Genomic DNA, 14,653 nt, shown 5'->3' with positions numbered 1-14,653 from the left:
TATGTTTAAAAGTGAAATGGGCCACCATGCTAAGTACTTTTTCCTTTCCGATTAAAGGCTGTAATAATTCCAGAAAATTCATATTAACATATTAAAAAAGAAGACAAAATGAACTTTCTGGAATTATTGGGCAAAAGTCAAGGACACATCGAAGTGATCAGCAGATGCCTTTGAAGAAGACTGGCAGTTGAAACATGTCAGGAGATCAAAATAAATTTCCTAGAAAAAGTTATCTGAATAAATGAAGCCTAACATACAAGTGAAGCCCCTATACTGTATGTCTCATAAGAATTAATGGTGAGGTAGAGGGATTGTAACTGAGAACGCAAAATTTTGCTTCTTTTGGTAGATTTTTATTTTTTTCTAAACCTTTATTTAAAAAAAAAAAACAGTAACATTTTAAGGCTTTCTGTAGATTTAGATTTTTTTCTTCTTTCCTGAAATTTGTAAGAGCATAATAAGTTTTCATACACAGAAGGCTGGAAAACATCAGTTCAGAACGCAAACAAACAAACTAAAATCTGTAATCTAAACTTCAAACAATCTTTTTTCTAATATTTGATGCACATTCATCACATTGTTTGCATATGTAGGGTTTGCTGACTAAGCGTCCTGTGTATTTCTGATCTGAAATAGGACCATGTGCGTACAGTAGCCCAACAGATACTGTAAGTAGCAATAATAGGCTTAGATGTTCACTTCCAGAAGAAAGCATGAAAATTTATACATGGGGTTTTTTGAGTACGCTGAATCCATTTTTAATGGGATCATCGCTGGAAAACCAATGGTTCCCACTCAAAAACATGAAATCCAGATGGCCACATCCATATTTCCAATTTGGAACCAAAGTTTTAACAAAATGTCCAAATTGGAAATATGGATGGCGACCATCTTGGATTTCTTGATTTTGAGTGGGAACCATTGGTTTTGTCAGTGTGGATCTCATTAAAAATGGATTCAGCATACTGAAAAACCCCCATGTACAAACTTTAATGCTTTCTTCCAGAAGTGAACATGTTTTTGACATATCTGCCAGGCTAGAGTCAGTAGAAGGAAAAAGATGATCAACATGTTTACAACGTCTCATCCTGGAATTCCCCATAATGCCAAAAGTTTCAGTTCAAGTAGGTTTCATAGAGCACCACAGCTTCAGCTTTCTGAAGATTCCTCTACAGTGTGAACCGATTCTCAAACTCATCAGCAATCATTTCTGCGATGGCCAGGGAGGAAGTGGCAGCCGGCGAGGGAGCGTTCCGCACGTGGAGCACCCGGCTACCCACGTCTCCGACGCCCCCGTCAAACACAAAGTCGTCCACAAGGTTTCCATCGCGGTCAAGGGCCTGGGCTCGGACCCCAGCTGGACCCCTGGGCGGAGAAAGGAAACGTTATGTGGCACAGCTTCAGGTTGGAGTACAGGAGCCTAAAAACAACATGTGGGAGTGTTTTCTCTACCTGAGCACGTCGTTCACCGACAGTTCTGGGATGTACTTCTGCAACTTTTGGACCTGTGCGCCTTTGAACACCCCTCGGTACATCTCTCCAATCCCAAATGTGATGTTCTTCATCACCAGCTTCTGAAGCCCCCTGCAAAAAAACAGAACAAGTGTGGATTCTGGAGCCAGATCGCCACCCACAGAGCAATGATGGGCACTCTACCTGAAGGATAGGGCATCTGCAAAGTCTCGGGCATTGAAGTCAAACACTTTATAACCTTCTCTTTTGAAGGCGAGGACTGCGTTGGGGCCGAGCCACACACTACCATCCATCCTGGGAGTAAAGTGAACACCAAGGAAAGGGAACCGAGGGTCAGGAACCTACACAGCAAACGGAGATAATGAAAACAAAAATCCCACAAGGGCTTTCATGTTTCTCTGATGCAATGGTCAATGCAAAAAATTATTATAAGACAGATGCAAGCTACTATGGCCTCATGTAAAGGATTTTCAACATTCACGAGTGGTGAAATAACCCAAAGTTGGCGTCTAAAATAAAAATCAATAAGTTGGATAAAGAAAAATTGCTTTACATCCTAAGAAAGGGTAACCTTTATACAGTCAATTAAAACATAGATGTATAGCAAATATTTGTGTATTCTGAGAGAGTAGGTGGAGCTGTATCTAGACCTGTCGCTAGGGGCGGGCCCTGGGGGGCACAAACATTGTACCCACCCACTTTTGTCAGTTTTTAATGTTTTAATTTTTGTTATTCTATGTTTGCATTTTTTATTATTTATCCTTGAAAATATGAAGAAACAATGGTGTTTGTGTGTATGTTTTTTATTGTATTGATATAAATCTACACAGCAACAGCCGAGTCAAAAAGGAAGTGACGTCAATTTATTTAGCGCGTATCTTTGAAATTATTTACCTACTGGCATATATTTCACATAAAAGACTACTACAAGCCGAAAATATGGACTTGTGCACAGCGGTGATGCTAGTGGACATTACATCAAACTGTATAAAGACATTGCGCACAGAAAAAGTTTTAACGCACTGTGGGACCTCAGCTCCACCAGGTACAGATGCCGATGCTGATCCAGTGACAGTTACCGACCCAAGCAAGAGGAAACGGATAGTGTGCAAGAACCTCCGTGAATTTACAGTCGAGGAAACAACTGGGCAACCACAAGATGAAATAGATGACAAGCTTGAGTTTAAGAGGTTGTATTATAGTGTCTTTGATGCAGTGCAAGGTGAGATGGATGTGCGTTTTGGAGAGCACAGCATCGAGCTCATTGGACCACCTGCTGCAAAAAGCAACACTGCTGCTGCAAAAACACGTAGGTTCATAACTTTATTTGACCACCCTCTCAACGCCTGCCGTTTATTTCTAAAGACAGCTGCATATTGTAGAACTCTTAAACTCTAAACTTGACGCAACTGATTCAAACATTACACTAAATAAGTGACTTTAGCTCTGACACTGTCCCATGAAATCACTTCAGTCTTAGCTGTAATTTACCAGCAGTTTAAGATAAATTAAAAACCCCACATTTCATATGAAGGTAAACGTCAGATTGATCAATAGAAGAGGCAACCTTTAATCATCTGTGACATCAGTCATCCTTCAATAGACAAAGACTCGGCAGAAATACAGCAATACAAAGGCCGTAAACTGTGGTTGGTAACTATTGGCTTAACTCTACATATCATAGATTAGGCTTGTGATTCTTGATCAGCTTTCATGAAAACAAAGTATTTGATGGCATTGGTTAAACTTTTCTGTGCAGTATTTAGAAGACTGGTCTTCATAATACAATCCATAGCATCCAGTGACTAGAATTAGGATTAATGAACCCCTGTAGAGTATCTTTAAGCTGTTTGAAGGAACTGAAGTCCCACCCTCAGAGTTTATAGACAGTTGTCTATGAGACAGGTTCTGCAGCAGGATCATTTTTCAACAAACTGACACTTAAATTCAAATGATCCAAAGCAGAGATGGACAACACAGCCAGAAAACTGTTGTCGTCTTTTCTGATCTGATCCTGACATTCATGTCAGCATTAGAATTATGAGCAATCAGTATTAACACAGGAAACAACAAAGGCTTTGTGTGTTTTTGTTGGGATTCACACCAACGCCACACACCTGGGCCGTTTCTCAATCTGTGTACTTGTGCGTACTTGTGCGTACTTGTGCGTACTTGTGTGCTCGTGGACTCGTGAAACTCCGCTGTTAATCCCCGGATGAGAACTGGTTCCACGCGTTTTACCAAGCATGCATCAGAGGAGACTTGTGCGTACTCCGCCAGCTATATTTCCCAGCATGCACTTCGAACACGCGCATGATTCCTTCATTATTATTATTTTGTAAACGATCTATTATTACCTACTTCATCCTTCTACCATTAATAGCCGACTATTACTATTTTTCATTATTTTATTATTACTACTATTTAGTAAATGTTTTTCCTTTTCCCTTTATTTATTATTATTATTATCTATGTGGTAAAGGGAAGCCACAACAGCCATACCTGTCTGATCCATTGTAAATGATCCTTTATATTTGTTTTGACAAATTGCCTGTATCACCTATTGCCTGGTTGCTTCTTAGGATTTTTGTCACAGGTGTTTTTGGCCTTTCAATTAGCTATGACCATATCACATATTTATAGGGACTGTCAATATATTAAACAAAACATACATACATGCATATTTATTATGTTTACATTTTTGTCCATATTTTTTTTTTTAATTTATCACCAATTGTTTTATTGGTTTACAAAATAATATTAACAACAATGACATCTACTCAATGATACATAATTTCTTTGATCAGTGGAGCGCACAAACTCTACGCCGTAGAGAACGAGGATGTCAGGAAGTTTGCTTTGTCCCAAAACGACGAGTCCATTCTCCAAGTTTACTCCCACGAGTCCGTACCCAGGAGTTCACAAGTATGGAGTATGCATACTTAAGATTGAGAAACTGGGGTAGTGCAGCAGCCCCCAGCCAAGGGCGCCCGGACCCACCCACGCAGACAGGAAAACAGACACACCAGGCGATCGACAGCGCCCCCAATCACCGGAACAGCGAGCGCCACCGTCCAGCAAACAGCATCATTGAAGGGCCACGCAACCCCGCCCCAACCCCCGCACAGACGTCAGCATCTCCCCACACTGGGCCCACACACCATGGAGACCGCCCCCAAGACCACCAGGAGACAAATAATAATAATAATAGGATTTGAATAGCGCTTTTTCGAGGAGATTCAAAGAGTGTTATAGAAACCATTATTCATTCACACCAGTCACTCACATCAGTCATACCAGCGGTGGTAAGCTACAATGTAGCCAACATTTCATTCACAATTCTTACCCATTCATATGAGGGAATGTGGGTAAAGTACCTTGCCGACAATGACTTGGATAGAGCAGGATTCTAACCCCGAACCCTTCAGTTATTGGATGACCCACTGAGCCACGGTCGCCCAATTATATGAACTAGTACGAATGATGTGAGGTTTTAAACATTTTTTAAAATCAGTACAGTAATCTCTGTGTATGGCTAATCCAGCACGGGTACATCTCAGTACGTAGCAGCCACGTACACATTAACATTGACACCGGCACTCTCACACGTGTGTGTGTGTGTGTGTGTGTGACTACCTGTCCGTGGGCCCTGTCTCACACACACATGCACCTGCCGCGTGTGCACCTACTCTGACTTGAGACCTTTGCTAGTATATCACTCACCCTTGCGCAGAACAATCGATAATCAACAATAATCAAATGATTTGGAGGAGGAAGTGAACTCCGTGACCAGTGATTTAAAGGAAGTTTGGGATCACGGAAATAATTTTAAATAACCATGAAATATTAACTTAAATAACTTTTATCAGTGCAAAAACGTTTTTAATATTGACCTTCTTTTTTAAATCCAAACAAACTGCAACATAATGGCGCCAAGAACCCGGAATCGGAAATAGCGCGCTCAATACAGAGAAGGAGCCGTAATCTAAAAATGAACATTTTGAATGTTTTGCAACAACAAATTACTCCAAAATAAAGGATGCACACACGTGATATTTGGAAGCTGTTGACAAGCACACGCACGCGCACACACCTTTGCTGCTTTATAGATAGATATCCGTAATTCTGACTTTAATCTCAGAATCCAGACTTTTTTTTCTCAGTTAACCAACTTTAAACTCAGACTTTTTTCTTAGAATTCTGACTTCAATTTCAGAATTCTGACTTTTTTCTCAGAATACTAATAATACTACAAAAATATTTGACCATGTTTTTTTCCGTGCCCCTAATCTTCTTCAGTACATTAGTATTTCTGTCCGTTGCGTTGTTGGAGTCATTTTGTTTGTTAACTGAACGTTCACTGTGGGGGCCTCACAGAATTAGCCCAAAGGCTTCATGTGGCTCCGGGGCCTTCAGTTGCTCATGCAACATTCCTAACATTAAAACGACTCAGCACACTTACAGGGTAAATATTTCCTTTGACCAGGTAGTGCTTCTCAGGCTTTAGGACCAGATAATCTCCTCTGAAGGGAACGATTCGCGGCTCTCGACTGCACCCAGATATCTGTGAGAGTCGGTCTGCGTACAGACCGCCACACGTTAGCACGTAACGGCAGCGCACCTCGTTCCCCTGTCGGAAAGAACAGAACAAGGTGAGAAAAGCCAGAGAACAGGGTCAGGGTCAATTATAAATGTGATCGTATAATTCATCATTGATTACAATTGTGACGTAACACTTGTAATCGCAATGGAAAAATATAATGCCGTTGTAACTTGTAATCATATTTGAATTGTAATTGAAGACGTAATTGTAATTGAAAAATGTAATTGACACCAACCCAGGCGTCTGAGCATTTTTTCAGTCAGTATACTCCTCGATTTCAATTATTTTAAAAATGGTAAAATGATTCTTGAGAGAACTTAGGAAAACTTGATATGAAACATTTTACTCATTTGCAATTCAATTACAATAAAAACAAAAACAATTACAACAGAAACAAATTTAACCATTGCAATTACAAGTATAATTACATCATAATTGTGATCAATTACTGGTAACAATTATAATTGACCCAACCCTACCACAAAATTATGAATAATATTTTCATTGAAAATGAAGTCATTGAACTTTAGTAATTGAAAATGAAATTGTAACTGGCTTTCAGAGGGAAAATTATAATTGTAAATCGGAAAAAATGCTGGTTACCGTAATTGTAATTGAGTTGTAATTGAACATGGATAATTGAAGACATAATTGTAATTGAAAAATGTAATTGAACCCAAGCCTGAAAGATCATATCCAGAGTTACTGAGGTGTCTCACCTTGGTGTCCCTGATGGCAATCGGATACTTCATCCCTGTAAATGAATAAGTGATGATGAATGTAGCTCAGAGTTTGGAGAAGACACAGATGTTGGAAACGAGCAGCCTTTACCTTCAGAGCTCCCAGATGTGCTCTCTACAACCACAGAGATATCATTGACCTCACAATCCTTCAGCACGGTGCCGCCCGCCTCCTCAAAGTCTGCACCGTAGCTGAGCGCCACCATCCTCCAGTTTACGATGCCAGTGTAGGGAGAATCCAGAGCCATGATGCCCTGCAGAGGGGGAGGGGGGGGGGGAGGGTTAGGGTGGACAAGAGGTCAGCCCTCACCCACATGCTGATGTTTAATAATTCGTCTTTTTGAATAACATGTTAAGGTTTTCATTCATTCAGATTTTTTTCCAGGACATTTACTTTGATCTGCTGACATTTTTCGACTGTCCACTGTCAGTCTTCCTCAGAGGCGTCTGCTGATCGCTTGGATTTTTTTTTTTTACTTCCGCGTAATTAATTTTGTCTTTTTTTTAAATTAATATGTTTTGGTTTCATTTATTCAGAAAACTTTTTTTTTTTTTTTTTCAGGAAATTTACTTTGATCTCCTGACATGTTTGGACTGCCAACTGTCAGTCTTCCTCAGAGGCATCTGCTGACCACTTGCATGTCTCCTTCTGAGTTCTTACGAGACCAGGAAGTGGAGCTTTAACTTTGCCACACCTGGGACTCTCTTCTCCAGAGACCATCGGGCGATAGGGGGCGTGGCCAGCCTGACAGAACTGTCAAGTTGGCCACGCCCAGAAAGAACTCATAAGTGAAACCTTAAAAAATATATAATTCATATGCTGACATTTGTGTGGGAGAAAAGAGAAAAGACAGGATTACCCGACAGTACGGCTCTCTCTCTCTGATGCCTTTGGCGTCGACGATGCTGAGGTCTCTCACGTTGTTCCTTTGGCCGCGCTCGTACAGAGCTTTCAGTCTGGGAATCTCTTCCTGCTCCACGGCAACAATGAGCTGTAAACACACACACACACGACCCAAACAGTCAAAGCCGTGTCTATTCCAGTTTGAACCAAACAATGCTATGATCAAAGATCTGCTGTAGAACTCAGTGCTGGAGCAAAGCCCACCTTTCCACATCTCTTGTAGGGGAGTCCTTTCTTCTCACAGTACTCGTAGGCTAACGTAGCACCACGCACACACAGACGGGCCTTCAGGGATCCCGGCGTGTAGTAGATCCCACTGTGGATTACTCCACTGTTGTGTCCACTCTGATGCTGAGCTGCTCCCACAGGACGGATAGTGAGAGGAGAAAACATGTGATTACAGCAGTGCTGTGGTTTTAATGAGAACAGATTTAATGCAACTCTCTTTCAGAAGCCCAGACAGTTATAGGCCTGGACAATATTATTTAATGCATGAGTCACGAGCGGGGTCAAGTTAAAAATTGTATTTATTAAATATTGTGCATTGTTGGAATGAGACGAGTGATGAATATTTTAATAGTTTTAATTGACTTATTATTTGAAGCATTAATATTAATTTATACAGTTGCAATGTCTTAACTTTAGTGAAGTTAGTACACATCCAGAGCCATAAATGCAATGGGACTAATCATTTCAGTGTTTTACTTTTCTGCCTTGGTTTTCTTATTTGCGGTTTCAGCCAAGAATTTTCATTTTGGTGCATCCCTATTAAATAAACTATGGAGTGTCGCCATTTTGGACAGAATATCTGCATGGTGCATTGTGGGAGGTAGAGGCATAAGAGGTCTGTTTACATTGTGGGAAGTGTAGCTTTTCTGTTGGCTCTCCGCGTGAAGCAGCCGTGTGTAGCCACTCCCTCAGTGATAAAGTGCAGCATCCAGGTTATGAGAGTTGTCAACTTGCTCAGCTACTACTTGCTTCTTGTGTGCCTCCCTGAACCCTCTCAGCAGCAGAATTGGTCTAACAAACAAAGCTGTTGTTAGCAGCAGAAACGAGCCATGGCTGAGTAGTTAGGTGTTGGAAGTGGAAAAATATGGCTATCAACTGCGATGAAAACTGCGCGAAAAGATATCCGTTAATTGATTGGATGATGCTCCACTACCTCTGAGGATCAGCACCTGACGGCGCCCAAACAAAGAGGTGAGTTCTCCTAACAGAGTTCATCATTTAGCCACAAAAAAGGGAACAACGTGGTGGGGGTGCAGTTAGTGCCATGACACCCCCCGTAGTATCCCCTGTAAGCAGAGACATAGTAGTGCTCTGAACAAGTACGTTTACAAGCTGCATTAAAGAACTCTCTTTGAAGACATTCTGTCGCTTTGTGCCCATTAGCTTAGCCCATTAGCTTAGCACACAGATCCCTCTCATAGCATCTTGGCTTGAAGCGGTCCTCGCATACCACCAAATTTTGTCAGAGCACAAATTATTTAAGTGTGTATCCCGTACTCATCTTATGGAGCCAACGTCTGGATAACTGACTTAGTGTCTTATATGACTTAGAGATCCAAAAGAAATGTTTCTGTGGGGTTTTTCTGTTTTTCGAACCATTGGCTTTACACTCAAAAACTAGACCAACGGAACAATGTTGCCTAGCAATAGCTAACAAAAATAAACTAATATGTGTCATATCCTGACCAAAATAGCGGCTTTATGCCTCAAGGTATAAAATTGTTTTAAAAAGTCCTTTTAATGTGATTTTTTATAAAAAGTGCACATATTTTGTTTATTAGTAACACAAACTATTTTTTGTTATATACATTTTCACTACAGGTACTCTTTAAATATTTCAGGATAGTTTAAGAATCAAGGTGGCAAGAGTTAAAGATGGCAAAGATGGTATGAACTCGCCACTGATGAGGGAGTAAAAAACAAGCCAAATTACTTCAAGGTGCTGCCATGCTGTAATGACTTCCCTGAGTATTTTTATTGGTCTGTTTTCCTCTGCTAGCTTTGCAGACATTCACAGAGCAACACATGGTTCTCCTTTGTAAACATGATGAACCCACCCAGCTCCTTTTCTTTCTCCAGCAGGATGAAGCTGAGCGACGGATGGCGTAGAATCAGTTCTCTGGCTGAGGCCAAGCCCACGATGCCGCCTCCCACCACAGCGACGTCGTATGAGCTGGAGAAACAGAGTGTGGACTGTGAATCATTCAAAGTCCACCAGTACATATAACTTTATTAACCACAGACCTTTGACTCAGCAGGGAAAACAAAGGCTGCACAAACATGCTTTACGTTTAATAAGATCATATCAGCTTGTGCATACGTCTCTGTGTACTGTTTTTGTTTTAAATTTCTCCTTTTAAAGGATTTTATTATATTTACACTGCATCCTTTTTCAAATTATCTAAAGATCTACTTGTAATATACTGTACACCACCACTTAAATAAAGTCTTATAATAAAGGTCCATATCATGCTAGTTTTCACCATCTCCATTTGTTCTAAAAACTCCAAAAACATAATATTTGAGGTTTATTTTCCCAGACTCGCCTGTTTACCAGAGTTTTAGCCTCTGAAAAGTTATTTTCTGACCAACTCTACACAAACAGGCTGATTTGTGGCCTACTTAAGCATATTCATGAGTGGGCGTGTCTATAGACGGGACACTGACTTCCTCCTCTCCGCACAGGCCAGAGGACGGCCCGCCCTCCTCCCACCCACTCCGTATCCGAGCTCATGCTGCTTTATAAACATGAGACAGAGCGTGGGGGCGGGGCGTTCACTGGTACATACATAGACTGTAGAAAATACATACACAGCACTGCACGAAGGACGCTGAAATGCTCACTTTTGTGTCTGTTTACATGTCAATCACGGCAGAGAGCTTCCTGGAGGTGTGGCTTCTCCAGCTCAGTACCGCTACAAATTCATCATCAAATTGTAGCGAGGTGTTTGTGCTCACCCTGCAGTAAGAAAGGAACAAATCATCCTCTAACTAACGATGGAGGGAATCAATGAAATAAACACTTTGGGCATGTGTATGAAGCCCTAATAGACCTTTATCATGTTTATAGCACAGAATAGTTCATTTAGCTTAACATGGACCCTTTAAATGTAATATTTCTGATTAAATACAGTTAAATGATGAAATTTCTCAAACATCATTCCATGTCATGGCCCACGCACGTCGGTCTCAAAAACATCATTTTTGTACATTTTTAGTTCAATCGGATAAATATTTTTGAGCTATTGACAATTTATGTAGATTTTTGTGCGTCCTTATTTTTCTTTTATTTTCAGTTTCCAATATCTCAGGGACTACAAGCACATTTGTTCCAGTAATACAGCTGGATTCTCTCAGACTATATCAAAATATGGAAAATGTTTGTGTGGGTTTGTCTGTGTTTTATAATCATTTATTGTTTATTAGTTTTTCACTAGGGAGACCGTGGCTCAGGTGGTAGTGGGTCGTCTTCTGATCGGTAGGTTGGGGGTTTCATCCCAGTACCTGACTATGTGTCGAAGTGTCCTTGGGCAAGACACTGAACCCTAAGTTGCTCCTAGTGGTCGACTAGCGCCTTGCATGTCAGTCCTGTCCCACTGGTGTGTGAATGTGAGAGTGATTGGGTGAATGAGCTGATATGTAAAGCGCTTTGAGACTGTTTCAGTGGTGATAAAGCTCTATATAAAATCAAGTCCATTTACCATTTACCATTTAGTAAGATTAAAAAATATATAAAAACCATTGCATCAGAAAACATTTATTTTTGAAAACATTTCTCATGTTCTACATTTTCGCTTTTTTTCAGGTTTTCTCTTCAAAATACATAAACATGTACCCATCATCATCATATTGGAAGCTGACAATGGAAGAAAAATAAGAACACGTGAAAATCGACACGTAATCGTCTCCAAAAGTATTCAACCAATCTAACTAAAAATGTGGAGTGTGCCTATTAAATCATTAAGGAATAATTGGTAGTGTGTGGTCCTTTACTTGAAATGACTTGGAATGACCCAATAAGGAGTTATCTGCTTGGTAAAATGGTGTTTTAAGTTTTTGGGGGCTAATGTTCATTTTGTGTCAATATGTACATGTTTTTAAATCTGGTCCATCCAGTCTGTCTTTTTTTACACACAGAGTTTGTGTTCAGAGCGTTGGGAACACAATGTTCCCCTCATTACCTTTGTTCTTAAACAAACTTACCCTCTGCATTAATAAAGTAATCTATCTATCTCATGAGACGATGTAAACATTCTACTTCATATTTCATTGGTGGAAACACAAAGGTCTACATTTTTCAAATAAAAAGAGAAAAACCATCAGATCAAAACATGGAGCTTTACAAGCCACTGGTTGACATCAATGAGCAGATAAAAATTCTAGTGATTAATTATGAAAGAGGGATTTCTGCAGGGCTCTGTTGTTCTTATTTGTACGAGTTTGACAAGAACGAGACACAAATCCTGTCAAGACAAGCACAAGTATGAATCAAGAGAGCTGTAGATAATTAGCCTTTGAGAACATCTGTAACTCCTGCAGAACACACCTGGATATACTTTAGTACAGATTTAATTTATTTACATTCATTTGTGAAATGTCCTGGAAGCATAAGTCCAGAGTCAGCTGGTAGTGGGTAGGATGGGTTTGGATCACTGCTGAGCTGCATTGAGCTAGTCTTGGAATAAGGTGAAACCAAGCCCACTGAGACATGTTCAGTAATTAGGCTCAAAGCTGTTTGGATTGTTTAGGCTTAAGCTTGGTCTCCTCAAGAAGGTTTTCATGGCGTGCCATCAACTCGGAAGTCGCCATATTGGAGGTAGTCTGCAGGTAAACACACACACAAGCGCAAATCCAGAATTTCAAGAGGAAATGGTGAATTATTGCCATCTTTTTGGCTGTACCAATCGGTCAGACCGTGAACAACATTTGGAGTTTTATACACTTCCAAAAATTCTAACAAATCAGGGAGAATAGTGTCAAAGGTTATCAGAGCAAAGGAGGAGCTTGTGGCTAGCGAAGCTAAACCAAGATCTAAGAGGCAAAAATCTGAAGATTAGGTAGGTTAGGTTATTAAGGCTTTCCTGTATGTCTTTGCATTTATGACACATTTTGTGGAGCTTTTCTGTGGTTTCAGACATTTATCCATCGCAGTGTTTACATCCGAGTGCCTCCAACATGGCCGCGCATCCGGGTTACTGCTCAGAACGTGACGTTGGTGAAAACCATCTATAAATAACTTCAAATGTCAAAGTGATTTAAAATATTTTGGACAATGTTATGCTCCCAACTATGTGTTACAGTTTTCAGAAAATCCCATTTTAGCAGGACTGCACAGTTGTGCAAAGAAACTTCCACAAAGACTATGTGGACCGTGGTCTCATTTTGTGCGCCTCTAATTATTTAAATGACTCCAAAAACACACAAACAAACACAAAACAACAACAAAAATGTACAAGTGACTCCAAAGACATATTAAATCACAGAAAAATACACGAAAACAACAAAAATATACAAAAGTATACAAAAATATACCGGTACACAAAATGACAACAAAAATGCACAAAGTGAGTCCAAAAACAAAATAAATAATAGAAAAATAAATGAAAAGGACTCAAAAATCACAAAACAACAACAAAAAATACACAAAAGGACCTGAACAACACACAACGACAAAGACACACAAGAAACGACAACAAAAATGCACAAAATGACTGAAATTAAATAATATACAAAAGGACCTTGAATACACATACAATTGACTTTAGTTGTTTTCTGTGTTCATAGACTGGTTATTGTTCTAAACTCTGACATGAATGTTGATCATGATGTTGCTCAACAATGCAGTAACTAGTGTAAATGGACACATGCTGTCCTTGGAGCTTCCAGGTCACAGCAGCACTGACACCGGTCTCACCTGTGGAAGTGTCGGCCGGTGGCGGCTCTCAGCCCGGTGGACTGCGGAGCTCCAGCAGCTTTCAAACACGCAGCGTTCACAACCCTGAACATGGTGAGGGCTCAGCCAGCGGCTCCCAGTTACTTCCACATCGTCTCCCTGAGCTCCAAATCCAGTGTTTGAACACAGGTTATAAACTACACTCCGAGCAGCACGGAGCCACGCCCATCTCCATGACGTAGCTGGAACTTCTTCTTCTTTTTGGGGTTTATTGGCAGTTTACACTCAGTTATAGGTGCATTACCACCATCCACTGGTTACAAAACCTAAAAGTTATTACTATACAGTGACCAAACACAAACAAAAATAAGCATCTAAGAACTATTACGACCTAATGGAGTGTAATCCAACCTCTGACTGAGAATGAGACCACTCACAAAACCTTGATGTAACAAATGTCCAACTTCTTCCCAAACCAGATCCATGATCCCCAGGAATCTTTCCGCCAATTTCACAATCATCTGTATAGCTGTTTTTATCTTTTAACAAAACTTTATTAACACTATTGAAAAAAAAAAGTCAGACAATTTATAACAACTATCTTCAACAAACTGTCAAATGAAAAAAGTAAACAACTAATTATATGAATAATATTTCAGCTACTCAACTATATATATATATATATATTAATGAGGAAGAAAAAAGTCCAAAGCTAGATAAGGGGTTAAGAGGCAAAGATATTTTTGCTTATTTTTTATTTTTATTTTTTTACCATTTTTCGGCAACAAACTGATTAAATATTTTAACCTATTTTCATCACTTTTTCTTGCCATAGTATGTCGTTTATTACAACCCCAAGTTTAATAATCACATATTTTACTAAATGTAAACTCCAGTTTTTTCCCTTTTATCCAAGTTTAAAATAAACATGACATTTATTTATTGACGAATAAATTTCGTGAAAACAAAAATATATTACAAAAACAGCGTCGCTTTAGAATTGCGTCATTACGTAAGGCCAATAGGAGGGC

General features: G+C 39.8%; 1 protein-coding gene across 1 annotated transcript; it reads right to left on the bottom strand.

Annotated features, from left to right (window-relative positions):
- Positions 1-412: 412 nt before the first annotated feature.
- Positions 413-14,127, bottom strand: l2hgdh (L-2-hydroxyglutarate dehydrogenase). Its single transcript, XM_028437391.1, has 10 exons — positions 13,644-14,127; positions 9,787-9,902; positions 7,925-8,076; positions 7,677-7,808; positions 6,908-7,070; positions 6,796-6,830; positions 5,936-6,103; positions 1,657-1,814; positions 1,453-1,584; positions 413-1,365 (listed from the first exon to the last, which is right to left on the bottom strand). Exons 1-10 carry the CDS (start codon positions 13,733-13,735, stop codon positions 1,170-1,172), a joined length of 1,344 nt encoding a protein of 447 aa, XP_028293192.1. The 5' UTR covers positions 13,736-14,127; the 3' UTR covers positions 413-1,169.
- Positions 14,128-14,653: the final 526 nt, after the last annotated feature.

The sequence above is a fragment of the Gouania willdenowi genome, chromosome 22, assembly GCF_900634775.1.
Source record: "Gouania willdenowi chromosome 22, fGouWil2.1, whole genome shotgun sequence".
Classification (NCBI taxonomy): domain Eukaryota; kingdom Metazoa; phylum Chordata; class Actinopteri; order Blenniiformes; family Gobiesocidae; genus Gouania; species Gouania willdenowi.
The sequence above is the reverse complement of the archived record's forward strand: the minus strand, read 5'-3'. Positions and strand labels throughout refer to the sequence as shown.